The sequence below is a fragment of the Jatropha curcas genome, chromosome 6 (genome assembly GCF_041381405.1).
Source record: "Jatropha curcas cultivar XTBG-Jc1 chromosome 6, XTBG_Jcur_1.0, whole genome shotgun sequence".
In the NCBI taxonomy this organism is placed as follows: domain Eukaryota; kingdom Viridiplantae; phylum Streptophyta; class Magnoliopsida; order Malpighiales; family Euphorbiaceae; genus Jatropha; species Jatropha curcas.
In genome coordinates, this window is record NC_143156.1 from 5,352,578 (window position 1) to 5,368,210 (window position 15,633).

General features: G+C 30.3%; 3 protein-coding genes across 4 annotated transcripts; all 3 read left to right on the forward strand.

The window, feature by feature from the left end:
* The first annotated feature begins 944 nt into the window (after positions 1–944).
* On the forward strand, positions 945–5,403 carry LOC105635981 (putative pectin methylesterase CGR3). The gene is made up of 7 exons (XM_012219134.4): positions 945–1,117; positions 1,498–1,626; positions 1,838–1,877; positions 2,117–2,158; positions 3,789–4,160; positions 4,593–4,648; positions 5,093–5,403. The coding sequence occupies exons 2-7, from the start codon at positions 1,504–1,506 to the stop codon at positions 5,243–5,245; spliced, it is 786 nt and encodes a 261-aa protein (XP_012074524.1). The 5' UTR covers positions 945–1,117; positions 1,498–1,503; the 3' UTR covers positions 5,246–5,403.
* A 1,422-nt stretch (positions 5,404–6,825) lies between these two features.
* On the forward strand, positions 6,826–10,532 carry TBL13 (TRICHOME BIREFRINGENCE-LIKE 13). 2 transcript variants are annotated; one of them, XM_089722860.1, is made up of 6 exons: positions 6,826–7,260; positions 7,692–7,869; positions 8,453–8,593; positions 8,832–8,952; positions 9,623–9,757; positions 10,185–10,532. In XM_089722860.1, the coding sequence occupies exons 1-6, from the start codon at positions 6,873–6,875 to the stop codon at positions 10,446–10,448; spliced, it is 1,227 nt and encodes a 408-aa protein (XP_089578986.1). In that variant the 5' UTR covers positions 6,826–6,872; the 3' UTR covers positions 10,449–10,532. The 2 variants fall into 2 exon arrangements, with proteins under 2 accessions (XP_089578986.1, XP_089578987.1); XM_089722861.1 differs by having other exon boundaries at positions 7,121–7,260; positions 7,687–7,869.
* A 150-nt stretch (positions 10,533–10,682) lies between these two features.
* Positions 10,683–12,828, forward strand: LOC149495364 (basic form of pathogenesis-related protein 1-like). The gene has a single exon (XM_089722862.1). The coding sequence runs from the start codon at positions 12,212–12,214 to the stop codon at positions 12,692–12,694; it is 483 nt and encodes a 160-aa protein (XP_089578988.1). The 5' UTR covers positions 10,683–12,211; the 3' UTR covers positions 12,695–12,828.
* Positions 12,829–15,633: the final 2,805 nt, after the last annotated feature.

The following is a 15,633-nucleotide window of genomic DNA, read 5'->3' on the forward strand; positions in this document are numbered from 1 at the left end:
CGGCAAAACGCATAAATGAGTCTCTAAAAAGGGTTTATTGATTATACCATGGATTTTTATTTGTGAATTTTAAGTCTTCAATAATAATTATAATAAAAAGTTAATCATTTTTTAACTGAAACTTAATGAGAATAGAAAAAAAAAATGCAATTATGAGTTGCTGTGTGGAATTTTAATTTTTTTAGATGAGTGAAAATCTTAATTTTGACATGTAAAATAAAAAAGAAGAAGGGATTTTACTATCTCACCTCATCCCTCGAGGCTTATTAATATATCTTTTCAATAAAATGCGTAACAATTAATATAATTTTTCAAAAAAAAAAAAAAACACATATCAATAAACAGTTTATAATATTATATCATAGATAAAAAAATAAGTAAAAAAAATTAAAATATGAAAAATTATATTATGGGTATTATGAATATGTACAACAAATACAAATAAATTTATAATAAGTAAAATAAGTATGTTTTAAAGTTTTTTTTATTGGGCAGTAGCTAATTTGTATTTAATTATTTTTCAACTTCATTAATTTTATAAAAATAATTAATAATAAAATTATTTTTAAGTTAATATTCTTCATGATCATTTTATTTTATAATTATTTAAAAATAATAATTTTTTATTAAATGTTATCTAAAAATTAAAAAAATTACTGAACATTATTTATTTATATAATATATCACCTTAAACACTAGAAAAATGATCGTTAAGTATATAATTATTTATGATATAGCATGCATATATTTTTGAACTTTCACTGGTGAGGAACCCTTCCGGTTTCATGCCGATCTCACAATTGGCCCAGTTTCGGTATTGAACCGGCCCTTAACGGTTCTAGCTACTATTTGGACCTTTCCGTTTCACAACGAGACTAATCTAAATAGACCATTTCCCAAATTCCCAATCTAAAATGGCAGTAATATAAAAATAAAAACCCATAAATAAATAAGTTTTTTTTTTGAGAAGAATAAATAAAAAAGTCAGTAATAACAAAAAATAAAATATTAAAGAAAGCAAGTCTAACTGAGCTGAAAATGATACCGTAATTAGATCTGGTTCTTGATTAAAAAGATCTCAGAAACCCATCTTTTTTTTGTCATTTCTTGATTTGAGGTAAGTAACTGAATACTCTATTGAATTGCTTTCACTTTCACTCTTTCTATCCATTTCTTCTTCACCCTCTCCTTATTTTCCTTTTCCTCGAGTGATGATTAGATATTAATCCTTATCACTTTTGCTTAATTTCCGAATTTGGGTTGTGTTTGAATTTAGTTACAGTTTTGTATAATAGTTTGCTTTGTTATGTTGTTTGAAACGAGAAATGAAATGGGTAGTGAAGTTTTAGCTTAATATAATTGTTTTTTGGATATTTGGTTCTGTACATATGTCAGTGTATGAAAGGATTTTATAGATACAAATCTTGTTATTTTGATTGAAAAAAGAAAACTTTTTGAGGGTAATGATTATAGTTTTTATGGAGTGTTCATAATTAGATAGCCATGTCAAGGAGGCCAGGAAATCCAGCTAGACGCTTAGCTGATGGTGGAAGCCTTCCTTTTGTTGGATCTGTCCATTCAAAATCACGTTCACCGCCTTTACTGTCTATTGGCCTAGTAGTTGTGGTAATTTCAATTGCTACTCTGCCTTTTTCTTTTAATTTTCAAAGCGTGGTATTACTTCACAAGATTTGTTGGGTGTCAGTCTGTTGACTAAATATTGTCTGTTTTTCACTTCTTCTTCTTGGTGGGGGTCTGTTGTTAACAAGCTGGCATTCAGTGTTTTGACTTGTTTGATTTAGTTCTACTCTGAAAACTACTGATTTTTTTTTTTCAGGGTGCAGTGCTTCTGATTATATATTGTTATAGTGGCTCAGGTTTGCACTTTTCCTGCAAATTTAATCTTTCTAACAAGATGGAGTAATTTGAGTTTCCAAGTTATGCCTGTTTCTCCTGCTAAGATCAGAAGGAGTGACCTCTTTGCTTCAAGAAAAAGAAAAGAAAATGAAATCATACTCAACATGGGCAACTAATAGAAGGACCTGTGTGTTCTAGTTTCAAGTTTATATTCTATTATTATTACTTTTTATTGAATTTTTCAAGGTTAATGTCTCAGGTGGTCATATCAGTGAAAGAGAAGCTTTCAATAAAGGGGAAGGTAAATTGCACCAAACATGTGTTTTCATTGTCTTACTTTCTAGATAGTAATATATAAAAAGAATGCAGTCTGCAATTATATTGATAGATTTGAAAGGGATTTTGTTGAATTAGTGATATGAATATTCTTTTAAAACAGTTATTTTTCTAGCCCTGATCCTTACTGATACCATAGTGCTAAACCATGTAAAATAAAGCAAAGGAATCTATAGAGCTGACCCCATCTAAACTGGAATTGCATTATAATTGTATTTCATCAAAATATATCTACCATCTAAATGGTACCACAACGAGAAAAAGAAAATTATGAGTAAATGAGTTTAAGATCTCCTGGGATTCAACTTATTAGTTTAGTCTTGGACTCAATTTCATCTTTCTTTACTTTGACATTTAAATATTCACATCTTCGTTGCCTTGAATTCAATATTTATTGCAAAAAATGATTATTGCACATACCTTTCTTTTGTTTTTCTCCCTACTGTTGTTATTGTACTTTTTCCCTATTGAGTTACTAGGAATAAGAGAATAAAAATGGATTGGGGGCTTATTCTCTTCCTGATTTTTTACTAACTAGCACCCACATGGGGATAAAATCAAATAATGGAAGCCTTTGTATGTTGACTTCTAATCTTATTCGATTTATTCCATGTTGCTAGGGTTGTTAAGGAATGTGAAATGAGTATTTGACTCCCATTCTTGACCTCTCATTTCTGATAAGCAACTAGTCATAAGAAGTTGTCTGGAAGCTTTGATCACTGATTATCATTTCTCAACTGCCCTTCTTGTCCAATATACTCTGAGCAATTTACTTGGATACATTTCGGGTGTGCTCAAAGGTTCTGTTTAGAAGAATCAAAATCAGATATCAATGATGCTTATTGCCATCTCAACTTGCCAATCATTATCTTTACTGATATCTTTGATAATTTTGTTTTGTAGTGTGTGGTTTCTATTAGTTATATTTTTGTTTATTGCTGATTGAGTTATATAATTGGCAATTTTGATGAAAGGTTTCTTTTTAGATACTTGTGGTCCTTTTTTTGTCTTATTCTGTAGGATTTATTGATATTTGTCTGCATCAAATGTTCTTAACGATACATTTTTTCAATTTCTATGAAGCATGCTTACTAGCCAGATACATGGATGCTAAAAGAATAGTTCATATCTAATTTCCAACTGTCAAAAGCTAACGTACTGCTTCAATTCATTTGGACATTCCATCTTATGAGAACAATTGGGCACTTTCAAAATTCATCTTGTAGCTATGTTAAATTCAGAAACAACTTGGCATTTGGGGCTCATTTTGGTGTCTATACAAACAAGCAGCTAGTATCCTGTTTTGGACTTAGTAAATTAGGATTATGCAGTTATGATTGTAGTATCATGAAGCAACTAATTGTATATTTGAAAATGAAGGCTTCTCTTCAGGACTACAACTCAACCATGACCCTGGATTTTGTGCACTAATTGTTTCTGTTAATAATATTTTTGAAGATTAGGAATAAATAAGATGAACATGTTTAAGTTTGTTAACTTATATTTAAACTATTATTATATTGTTGTGGAATAATGTTGTTATGAGAATTATTGACTAAACAATTCATCAATCTGAAGATTTCATGTAAATGCAGCTGTGTCATGCACATTAGAAGTCCAAAGAGCAATCCCCATCCTGAAGAAGGCTTATGGTGACAGCATGCATAAGGTGTTGCATGTAGGTCCTGACAGTTGCTCTTTAGTATCAAAATTATTAAAAGAAGAAGATACAGAAGCTTGGGGTGTGGAACCATATGACTTGGATGATGTGGATGTCAGTTGCAGAGGTCTTGTGCGCAAAGGCATTGTACGTGTGGCAGATATCAAATTTCCCCTGCCATACCGGGCAAAATCATTTTCACTTGTTATAGTTTCAGATGCATTGGATTACTTGTCTCCTAAATACCTTAATAGAACTCTTCCTGAATTGGCAAGGGTTTCTGCTGACGGCATCGTTATTTTTTCTGGTAATTTGCTACAACGCTCATGTTTGTTTATTTTGTTATAAGACCAGCAAGCAAGGAGTTTTTTGGACACTCAATCTGACCTTGAAGATTAGCTAATGACCTACACTAACTTGGCTATCGCTTTTAGATAAAGAGATTAAAGAGTCTAAAAAAGCAATGCCATTTTGTTAACTTGTCATTACAATGTCACTCCTAAGTATCTGATTCCAGTGAGAGGGACATATAGAATCCACTCTTATTCTTTTGTACATACTTTTGCTTTGAATAGGAAACTGTTGCCTCTTCAAAAGTTGAATTGTTTAAGCCAATATTTATGAACAATTTCTAAATATAGTTCGCTAAATGCTTTTGTCTCTTTCTTCAAAATCTAATGTGTCATGAAAAATAATTTTTTCCTCTCAAAAAATTGCTGATTTCGGTTTCCTTATATAGGTTCGCCAGGTCAGCATAAAGCAAAAGGTGCCAAGTTATCTAAGTTTGGTCGGCCGGTAAGTAGACATTATATTCTAATGTTTCAATTCATAATGGGGTTACTGTTTTGCGTTTCTTTAACTGTATTTCATGATATTTATGTGTTGTCTTCCAATTTTAGTTCATTCCATTTGGCTTGACATTAGGATGCAAGGTCTTTGAAAGTAAATTATATGCTATGTATTTCACTTTTGGTAATGAACCTCTAAAACGTACATCTTCAGAAAACTGCAGCAGCTGCTGCCCTTCCTTTTTTTTTTTTTTTTTTTCACAAAAAAATTTTCTTGGACCTTATTTCTTCTTTTCAATTTTTATTTACAATTCACTATTAATATCTAGATTTCTAAATGGTGTGGCTTTTGGTGAAAACATTCATTTTATGATGCTTTCTTTTTCTGTTTCCTATTGAAAAAATGACATGCTCAAGAAGTATTACTTAAAATGTTGACATTTTGCTGAAGGTCAAATACCGAAGCTCAACATGGTGGATAAGGTTCTTTATTCAAATTAGCTTAGAAGAGAATGAAGTTGCTGCAAAGAAGTTTGAGCAAGCTTCAATCAAGAAGTCATATGAACCAGCCTGCCAAGTTTTCCATCTCCTGTCATACCGTTAAGAATCTCTGCACTTATAACATCTTTTGCAGTATCTGCACCTTGGCGAAAACCACACCAATGAGCACCTTAAACACCCGTAGGGTAAATTATTTTGTGGAAACTAAAAACTTGCATTCTTTTCTACCATTATATATAGTAAAATTTTTGTTATCATTTATTTCATTATTTATTTACTGGGGAAGTTGCCATGCATGAATTTGATTCTATGATTCCTTCATACTTTTCCATACTTGCTGTTGCTGTGTTTGTTCTGTTACTGAACTTTTACTCCATAACTCATAAGAGAAATCTCTTAGTGAATGCTTATAGGATAGAGATTGGTGTGTTTAGATGTTGAAATGAAAATCATCTTACCCTCTAGGATAGGTTTGGTTGTCTGAAATGGAACAGAAATGAATGTTTCTAAAATTTATGTTTTGTGTTTCAAGATTTGATTCACAAAACTAGATAATATTTCCCAACAAAAAGATTGAAGCTATTTAATATGGAATGTATATAAGAACACTATAATTGGTTGGGTTTGTACTGTGCATCGCAAATGTTTGTCTTAGCTCAACCGCTACAACGCATGTCTTCTACCCTTTGTAGTTTATTAGGTTGTTTTGATTGTGAAAGTGCTTATTCTTTATTTTCCCTTAATTAACTAATTAATAAGATTTTTTTTTTTTGCCTATATTTTTAACTGTTCGAACACTTATTTGCAATAGCCCGCAGTCAATGCACCTGAAAAAACACTAATAGCGTGTTTGGATAACAATTCAGGTAGGAAAGAAAATATGGAAGGGAAATAAAGAAGGAAAATATAGAAGAATTTTTCCTCTTGATGTTTGGATATTTGAGAGGAAAATGAGGGAAAATGATGTCATGAATAGTAAAATTATGAGTTTAACCTTTATTTTTTTTAATAAAGTACAAAAAATTGGAGGTAAAATTGTAATTTACATCATTTCCCTCCATTTTTTCTGCCAAATTTGAGAGAAAATGACATATGAGTTTCATAATTTGTTTTCTTTCTTCCCATATTTTCGAAAGAAAATTGGTACTATATTCCTCCTCAATTTTCTTTCCTCTCCTATTTTTCACCAATCCAAACATATTATATCTAACGGTGAAATCTCCAACTTCAATTAGTCTAATTGAAAAGCAATACGGTATGTAGTTTCAACAATATAAACATTTTTCTCCAGTACCATAATAATCTCTATCTTCACAGTTCCTCAAACTCAAAGGAATATGCAAAACTCATAGAGTTAAACTTCTTCAGAAAAAATCAAAGTCAAGAAATTTTTTAATGTTTTTTCGCTCAATTTCTAGACTCAATCTGCGTATTAAAGGTCCAAACACAGCCTTTTAAAGTTATAATATATTTTGATTATTTTTATTTATTTTAAACTTAATGATTTCTTTTATTCTATGAATACGAGCATTTTAAAAGTTATTAAAAATAAAATTAATTAATACTTTCTCAAATTTGCATTATTTTTCTTTTCGAAAAAGACTTAATTGATGCATGACACGATCAATATAAAAGTAAAAAAAAAAAAAAAAGTGAAAATAAAAAACATTAATAATTACACTTATAAGATGGAGAAGCGCTAACGTGCGCTGATCTCTGGTGTCTCCGCTATGGCCACTGGAGACCAGACAAAGAAACTTCCACTCTTTCCTTTGGTTTCTCTCCTCTGCTTCGCTTCCATCTTCTTCGTTCTCTCTTTTTCAAGAAGACCTCCACTCTCTCACCAGACTTTTCAACTCAAACCGAATCTCATATCCGACCCGACTTCACCACCCGAATCCTGCGATTACACACAAGGCTCCTGGGTCTACGATCCAAATTGGAGCTCCGACAGGTACGATAGTACTTGCAAGGAGCTATTTAAAGGATGGAATTGCATTGCTAATAATAAATCCAATGCTAGAGAAATCGTCAAGTGGCGTTGGCAGCCTAATGGCTGTAATCTCCCGCCTTTCGATCCAGTGCGGTTCTTGGAGACGTATAGAGACACTAAAATTGGTATTTTATTCTCTTTGTAATAGTTGATTTGGTAACATAACTAGCATCAGTGTTTGTTGTAATACGGAGCTTCTATAGTAGCTAGTAGCGATCGATTTCTGTTTGGTTACTGAGATAAGGTGAGAAAAAGTGGAGTTACATAATTGTGAATGACTATGCTAATTCATGGTAGACAGCTTTGTTGAATGTTTTATTTTCAATAGTTAATATTTGGCAAAAGAATTCTCATGAGTTGAATTTCTTGGGCGTTCTAGTCATGGGGCGTTTCTGTTGCTGCAATTTTTGGCTTACCTCATAAATAATTATAGTCTTGGTGCTAAATGTTTAGACATGTTGATAACTTTTAATAATGATATGGGCTTTTTTAATAATATATCAACTTGTTGCATTAGTCTTATGTTTGTAGACCTTACGGCTGCGTTGCAGTGCAGGATTTATTGGTGATTCCTTGAATAGGAATATGTTTGTTTCTCTCTTTTGCACATTGAAGAGGGTGTCGAGTGCAGTGAAAAAGTGGCGTCCTGCCGGGGCTGATCGGGGGTTTACATTTACTGACTATAACCTTACTATTGCATACCACCGAACAAATCTTCTGGCACGTTATGGTAGGTAAGTTATATACTGTTTATTGTTATTGTGTATGTTATCATGTTTTCAGTCTTTCAATGTGATAATGATTGCCTAGATTGTAGTTCCCCTGCTTCTGCTTCATTTGTTCATTTGACCATTTCAATTTCCTTCTAATAACTCCTCAAGGATAGTAATCTAACTTGAAACCAAGCCTTAAGTTAAAAAATTAGGACTTTTATATAGTCCTTGTGTATGAAAGCTTTAGGATTTGTACTAGGAGAATTACCCTCCCGATTTGTAGTAAAAAAAGGCTCAATATGGCAGTAATGATATATGAAGGACATCCATGAGAACCATGTAATAGGGGCGTCATGCATCATGAGATATGGCAGATATCAGTAGATTACCTAAAGTTGACGGGCTATGTCATTTGCTTCCTATCTTGGTCGTTTGGTTGATCTGATTCACACCACAACTATTTTATATGTTGCTGTGAAAAAATATGCTGTTCTGTTTTGTTTCTTGGTTATATTGCTGATTCGATTTGAATTTATTAGAATATTTCTTTTTTAAATTTGAAATTTTGGATTGATTTAGCTTGTTTTGCACCTGCTCAATGCAGATGGTCTGCTAATGCTAATGGTGGAGAGTTGGAATCTCTTGGATATAAAGAGGGTTATAGAGTTGATGTGGACATTCCAGACGGCACATGGGCAGATGCTCCCAACTTCCATGATATTCTGATCTTCAACACAGGACATTGGTAATTTCGTTTAGTCAGTTTTTTTTTTTTTTCTCTCTTTTTGTGATAATCTGGAGTGGATTAATGCTGTTAATTTAAATAAATTGTGATGCATAATTGTCCATAACTGTTTGACTCTATTCTTCATTCAATCACTGTCAATGTTCTTTCAATAGTTTCCTTCTCGCCTGTTACTTTTATCAGCTACAGATACTCTTTTCACCGACAGTTTTTATGATTTTTTGCTTCTTATTAATAGGTGGTGGGCTCCTTCAAAATTTGATCCTGTAAATTCACCCATGCTTTTCTTTGAGAAGGGCCAACCTGTTATCCCACCTATACCTCCTGATGTTGGCCTGGACAAGGTTTTGAAAAGCATGGTATGTTGTTCGAGAACTTTCAAATTTTATTGTTTGCACATTCTCATAATGAGTAAAGCAATGTGTTATATGTTGTATTATTGTATTTAGTTGTTTACATTCTCTGCTTGCAGTGTTCATAGGAATTTGAAAGATAAAGAAATTCACTGTGTAAAATTTATAATAGCTTCTTCTCTTTTTTGACTGGATTTAATTATAATACTATACTATAAAATATACACTTCCACGAGTACCTTCAAGAAGCACCTAATGCTATAAGAACGGAAATTACTTTTCTCTTTTGATTTATTGGTACTTTTACTGTTTTGGAAATTAGAGCAACATTCGATTAAAACATGAGTATGCCTGCTCGATTGCTTCATGCCTGCTCGATTGTGAAGCAAAATCGATGAAATGGTGACCAACATTAATCAGTGGAAATAATCAACTGTATTTGAATGCTTAAACCCATCCATATCTACGTTAATTAAATGTAATGTGATTCCAATGCTGTGCTGTAATACAATAGGGAGTTTTACTTCCTTTTATACCTTACTTCCTAACGAGAATAGGACATAATCCATTGGTATCACATCAAGAGACATAGCCAGCTGAACTGGCACAGCCTTTTGCTTCTGCATGATTTAATATATATCTTTATTTTTCTAAGATTTATTTTCCTTCACTCTAGATACTGTTTGTTGAGAAAAGATTGCGTCCCGGTGGGATCAAGTTCTTCCGTACAGAGTCACCTAGACATTTTGAAGGCGGTGATTGGGACCAGGGTGGTTCCTGTCCACGTGTACGACCTTTCTCGTCTGAGCAGGTGAATAACATCTAGAATTATAAGTTTGAACATCATAATTTGTTGAACTTTATACCTTATTTGGTTCACTTCGGAATTAGAAATAGAATTCAATTCCTGGAATAAGATTCTATTTTTTTTTATTTGGTTTAAAAGGAAATCATAATCTTTTGCTATTTGTATATTTGAATAACTTCATTTTATCTTGAGCTGAAATTAATTTTTAAGTATGGTTCTTAATATAATGACATACTATTTAATTATCATTTAAGAAATAAACTTGGAGTAGCATTCTTCGGATCTACACAGGCATTTCCATTCTATTCCATTTTCAAGCAAACAAAACTTGCGTGAGTGCATTCTTGAGTAGCCTGCATAGATGCTTGTCTTGTGTTTCATTTTTCCGCTGCACTGATGCCAGGTCTAAAATTGATAATTTCTCTTATAGGTCGAAGATCTCTTTTCTCTGGAGAATAATGGGACAAATGTAGAATCACGCCTGGTGAACCAGCATCTATTCCAAGCTCTCAATGGATCTAATTTCCATATCTTGGATATAACCCACTTGAGCGAGTTCAGGGGAGATGCCCATCCATCTACAGCAGGTGGGAAGAGACATGATGATTGCATGCACTGGTGCTTGCCTGGAATAACAGATACTTGGAATGACTTGTTCATAATGCATCTAGACGGTATTAAGGTCAGAAACTGATGCATCACTAATTATTCTTTTTCCATAATTGAGTGTAGGTTCTTTGAGATTCTCCTGCTAATGATATCAAGTCTTTTCTATTTATATTTTGAAAATTGAAACACCCACGAGGGCAATGACAGTCGCATAATTAATGGCAAAAAAAAAAAAAAGTAAAGAGGAATAAAATTAATCTTTAGCCATAGTATTATATATTCATTCTTAAATAGAATGCTATTTTGCATATATAATTAACATAGATATGAAAAACTTAATAAATGGGTTGTGCATATCTTCATAATCCATCAAGGGAAATGTCTCTATACGGAATCTGGGAATCGGCCGATCAAAATTAAATTTATTGCTCAAAAATTAATCTCATAGTGCAAGCCATTTGATGTTTGAACTTATAATATATTGATATAGAGATGAGAAGCTCAATCAATCAGAATGGTCCATCCTTTCTTGTGTTCGACAAGACTGTATCCCTGTCAGAGTTTTGCACAGCCTATAACACGCTGCAGGTTCTCCTGTTCTATATTCAGCTCTGCATTAACATAATTAACTAGCTAAACTATGACATAATTTTGCATGCTGTTTCATACTGATATAATTTTCAGTTTTTCATAATGAGTTAATTTTCATGTATATTAGTAGCAGCAGCTGTGAAGCTTGTTATCCAAGAGATTCACATAAAAGCCCTAATCTTGTACAAAATTTAACAATGAAAATAGCTAGTAACTACTTCTATACGAAAATTTTAGAATTATATTGAAGTAATTGGAATTTTTAAATGGATTAAATGTAATTCTAATTTCTAAATCACCAATCTGCTGAAAGCTGAAAGCTGAAAGCTAAAACGTCTAACATCAGTTCCAACAGCTTATTCAAAATGGATTCTGAATTTATATATAAAAGTTAAATAGGCTAAAAAATATCTTATTAATTTTCTTTACAAATAATAAAAAATATTTATTAGCTATTGAAAATTGTTCATATTTATAACTTGAACTAACTTGACATCTTGTTCCTCTACTTTAATTTATTGTTATTAGGGGAAAGAATCAAAATTAGAAAACCAAGAATACAAAGTCATGAAAACACTAGTGTATTATTAATATATTATTTATTTTATGTTTACACGAGGTATTCAGGCCCGTATTTGTTTTAATGGTCCACAATAAACTGAGGATCTGGGACTGATACGAGAGAATTTGTATTGTAGAGACAGGATCGAACCCATGACCTTATTATACTGATCAACCGCATAGTTGCTTTTTCCCACTGAATTATTCCATTTGAGTTATTATTTTTATATGTTGTTTCTAATAATTTGTCTTCGTTTTATCGGCAGCTATACTTTAATCTTGTATCATGTTAAGACAGTGACTTGTGCGTTCACATGATTTCACTATTAAAAGCATGACTTTCTTTAATCAATTAGTCTTACTCGTCTCTTAAAGTCTTAATTACTTGCTGAAAACCTGACAAATACACAAAACTAAACACAGAATCTAACCGAATTATTCTTTACATTTTTGTACAAGAAATGCTTTTGTCCCGTGAACTTCCGGAATACATGCCTGTAATACTGGACTTCTGTTTTCTTTTATCTATTCTTTTTCTTCACCGTGAAGTAAGATTGGTAAATAAAATAATGAATTAATTGTCTTTATTTGCTTAACTTTTCTATAAAAACCCAAGATTCTATGCCCATTTTAATCAAGAACAATTAAACTCTCTCTCTCTCTAGACATTTTCGGTTTCCTTAACTTGAAAAAAATATGTCAAGCAAGCTCTTATTATTAGCCACAGTTTTAGTGGGACTTACAGTTTTATTCGAGCTCTCCCTAGCACAAAATTCTCCTCAAGACTATGTTGATGCACATAATTCAGTTCGTGCACAAGTAGGAGTTCCACCAATCACTTGGAACAGAACAGTGGCTGCTTATGCTCAAGAATATGCAAATTCAAGAGTTGAAAATTGCGAATTCGAGCATTCCTATGGACCCTATGGGGAGAACATTGCAGAAGGTTATGGTAATCTAAACGGCGTTGATGCGGTGGCGATGTGGGTTACTGAGAAGGCTAATTATGATCATAAATCCAATTCTTGTGTTGGTGATGAGTGCTTGCACTATACTCAGGTTGTTTGGCGAAGCTCAGTTCATCTTGGTTGTGGGAGGGCTAAATGCAAGAATGGGTGGTGGTTTGTTACTTGTAATTATGATCCTGTAGGAAATATTGAGGGCCAACGTCCTTATTGAATTCATATTTCCTAATATAATATATATAAGTTGAATTACATAATAATTGTTTTTTTTTTCTAATTTAACCTATTCTTGAATAACTTTAGAGGAATCAATGACGATGAAAAATTAAAGTCACAAGCTTCTTGTTACACCTAGTTTATTTTATTTCATGTTTTATGCATTTTGTTCTGCTATATATTAAGAATAGGATTGAAAGCAGATATAATTGAGATATCGGAGTAAAATTAATACTTGCATTTAAAGAACATTGAAATGTAGCAATTAGTTAATTCCCATCATTTTCTTGCTCTTTTTTTTTTTTTTTTTCTTTTAATGACAAAAATGCTACCTTATGAAATAAATTACAAATTAATTTTTTTTTTTCCAGTTTCTTAAACACTATTTTCTTTTAAGTCAAACAGATTTAGGATATAAGAGAAAAAAATATTAAGAAAATTAAAAATGCTTAACTATCAATAGGCCATCTATTTATTGTAAGAGAGATATAAATCTCTTACTAAATTAAAATGATAATAGTTACAAATTATTCAGTAACAAAAAAGAAAATAAAAATTATTATTAAGAATAAAACTCTTTGAAAACTCAACTAACAAAAAAAAAAAAAATTTCAATATATATAGATATATAAATATATCAATAAAATATTTATATTTTTTAAAATTAAAATTTCAATCGTTACCTTCCCATGTTTTATTATGTAAATTTTATTTGAAAATTTATTTATTACAAAATATAAGCAATCAAATATGACAAACTATAAAGAACAAAAATATTAATTAATATTCGTTTTTTATCTCTCTCCTAAATAAAATATTATATATATTCTATTTCAAAATTTATTTTTAAAAAATATATCCAATCATATCATACAAACATAAAGAAAAAGAATATTAATAAAAAATATATATTTTCTTTCTTTTTTTATATATATCCTAAAAGAATTAAATATTTAATAAATAGAATATAAAAAATTCTCAAATTTCTCATTATCATATATATTCGTTAAAAATAAATTTAGTAAATATAAAACTTAAAATTTTAAAATGCTTAATTATATATATGTATTTATTTAAAAAATTATTTTTTCGATTCATTAGTAGGCCTGATAGACCGAAATAACTCTGCATGCTACACAACAGTCAAATTGGTAACTCACCTAACAAAAAAAAAAGTTTAAATGTATATAGATATATAAATATATCAATAAAATATTATATTTTTAAAGTAAAATTGTCAACTATTTACCATCACATGTCTAATTATGTAAATTCTATTTGAAAATTTACTTTTTAAAAAATATATCCAATCAAATCTTACAAACAGAAAGAACAAAAACATTAATAAAAATAATATACTTTTTTTCTTGTTTTTTATCTCTCTCCTAAATAAAATATTATATATATTCTATTTGAATTTTTTTTTTAAAAATATCCAATCATATCATACAAAAAAAATATTTTCTTTCTTTTTTTATATATTTCCTAAAAAGAATTAAATATTTACTAAATAAAATATAAATTTTTTTTAAATAACTCATTATCATATATATTTATTGAAAATAAATTTAGTAAAAATAAAACTTAAGATTTTGAAATATTTAATTATTTATATATTTGTAATATATATTTGTAATATGTATCAGAGAAATATTTTTCTTGCTATATATCAATGAAACTGCGAACTTGCTTTAATTATTATAGTTTTTTTTTTTCAATTTTAACTTTAATTGAATTTTTTTTTTTTGAATTCATATATGTTAACTTATATGCTTTTGGTTAACTACTTTTTTTTCCACAATTTTTCAATTTATTGAAAAGTCTAATGAGTCAAAATAATACTGCGAGCCACGCAATAAATTGGTGAAAAAACCTTGTGATTGATAGGACTCAACTTGAGATATTTCATTTCTGACATAAGTGATAAAACTAACGAGTTAAAATATATTACCATTAAAAGCAACTTTTAAAATTTGCAATTCTCCCTGTTTATAGCAACTTATAAAATTTTTCTAACCTTAGCTTTAGCTAAACGAGATCACAGTTGTGAAACTGCTAATTTTGATTTTAAAGAAAGATGAAACCAAAATAGAATTGTTTACATATGATCCGAAACTATCTACTATGGTTTTGGTTAAGATCCCATATTTTTTTAAAAATTTTTTTTAAGTTTTATAGCATGGGTTAGAAAACATAGTCATTTAAATATTAAACCAAATTAACTTGTCCTCTGAATCTCAAAAGAAACATCAAAAGGGACAACAATACAAGATAGTGTCTTTATGCACAATAAATTTATCCAATGCATGTAAGTTAATATTTATACAAAATATAAAATTAAATTGAAAAAAGAAAATAAGATTATATTAATTTGGTGGTGATTTGGTTGGTCTTTTTATTTATGTGAAGAGTGAGAGATCTCGAGTTCGAACTCTCTTGTTAAAATTTTTTAACGAAAAACATCATTCCTATAATGAGGAACATATATGTGCAATACTATATCATACATGGTACTAAATTTTAAAATTTGACTATAGAAGCACTGAATTTTATTTGATTTATTTGCAATAGTTCCTATTTAATATGTTAAAATATCCTACTAATTCCACAAATTAAATGCTTAATGAATTTGTTCGTCAATTTCGATATGAAGGAGACAATAGTCATCTCTTCCCTAGAAAAAGCAAAAAGAAAAAGAAAGAGATGTGGGAATTTCTATATGCAAGATAAACACTGATAGTAATATGAATTTGACTTGTTTCATAAAAGAAAGCATATGTATACTACGGAAAATAACTTGCGCCACAAATTCCTTTTTCTTTTTTAGGATCGGTGATTCCGTTTCTGTTGGGATTGAAATAATTTATATATTGGACGGTTAATTTTTTGTTAGCATAATTTCTAATAGCCAAAAAAAAAAAAAAAAAAAAAGAAGAG

Excerpts from the sequence above, each read along its gene's own strand:
- TBL13 (XM_089722860.1), top strand. The coding sequence starts at position 6,873 with ATGGCCACTGGAGACCAGACAAAGAAACTTCCACTCTTTCCTTTGGTT. Across the intron at positions 8,953-9,622 it reads ACAAGGTTTTGAAAAGCATG|ATACTGTTTGTTGAGAAAAG; the intron begins GTATGTTGTTCG and ends CCTTCACTCTAG. Across the intron at positions 9,758-10,184 it reads GACCTTTCTCGTCTGAGCAG|GTCGAAGATCTCTTTTCTCT; the intron begins GTGAATAACATC and ends TTTCTCTTATAG.
- LOC105635981 (XM_012219134.4), top strand. The coding sequence starts at position 1,504 with ATGTCAAGGAGGCCAGGAAATCCAGCTAGACGCTTAGCTGATGGTGGA. Across the intron at positions 2,159-3,788 it reads AGCTTTCAATAAAGGGGAAG|CTGTGTCATGCACATTAGAA; the intron begins GTAAATTGCACC and ends ATGTAAATGCAG. Across the intron at positions 4,161-4,592 it reads CGGCATCGTTATTTTTTCTG|GTTCGCCAGGTCAGCATAAA; the intron begins GTAATTTGCTAC and ends TTCCTTATATAG.
- LOC149495364 (XM_089722862.1), top strand. The coding sequence starts at position 12,212 with ATGTCAAGCAAGCTCTTATTATTAGCCACAGTTTTAGTGGGACTTACA.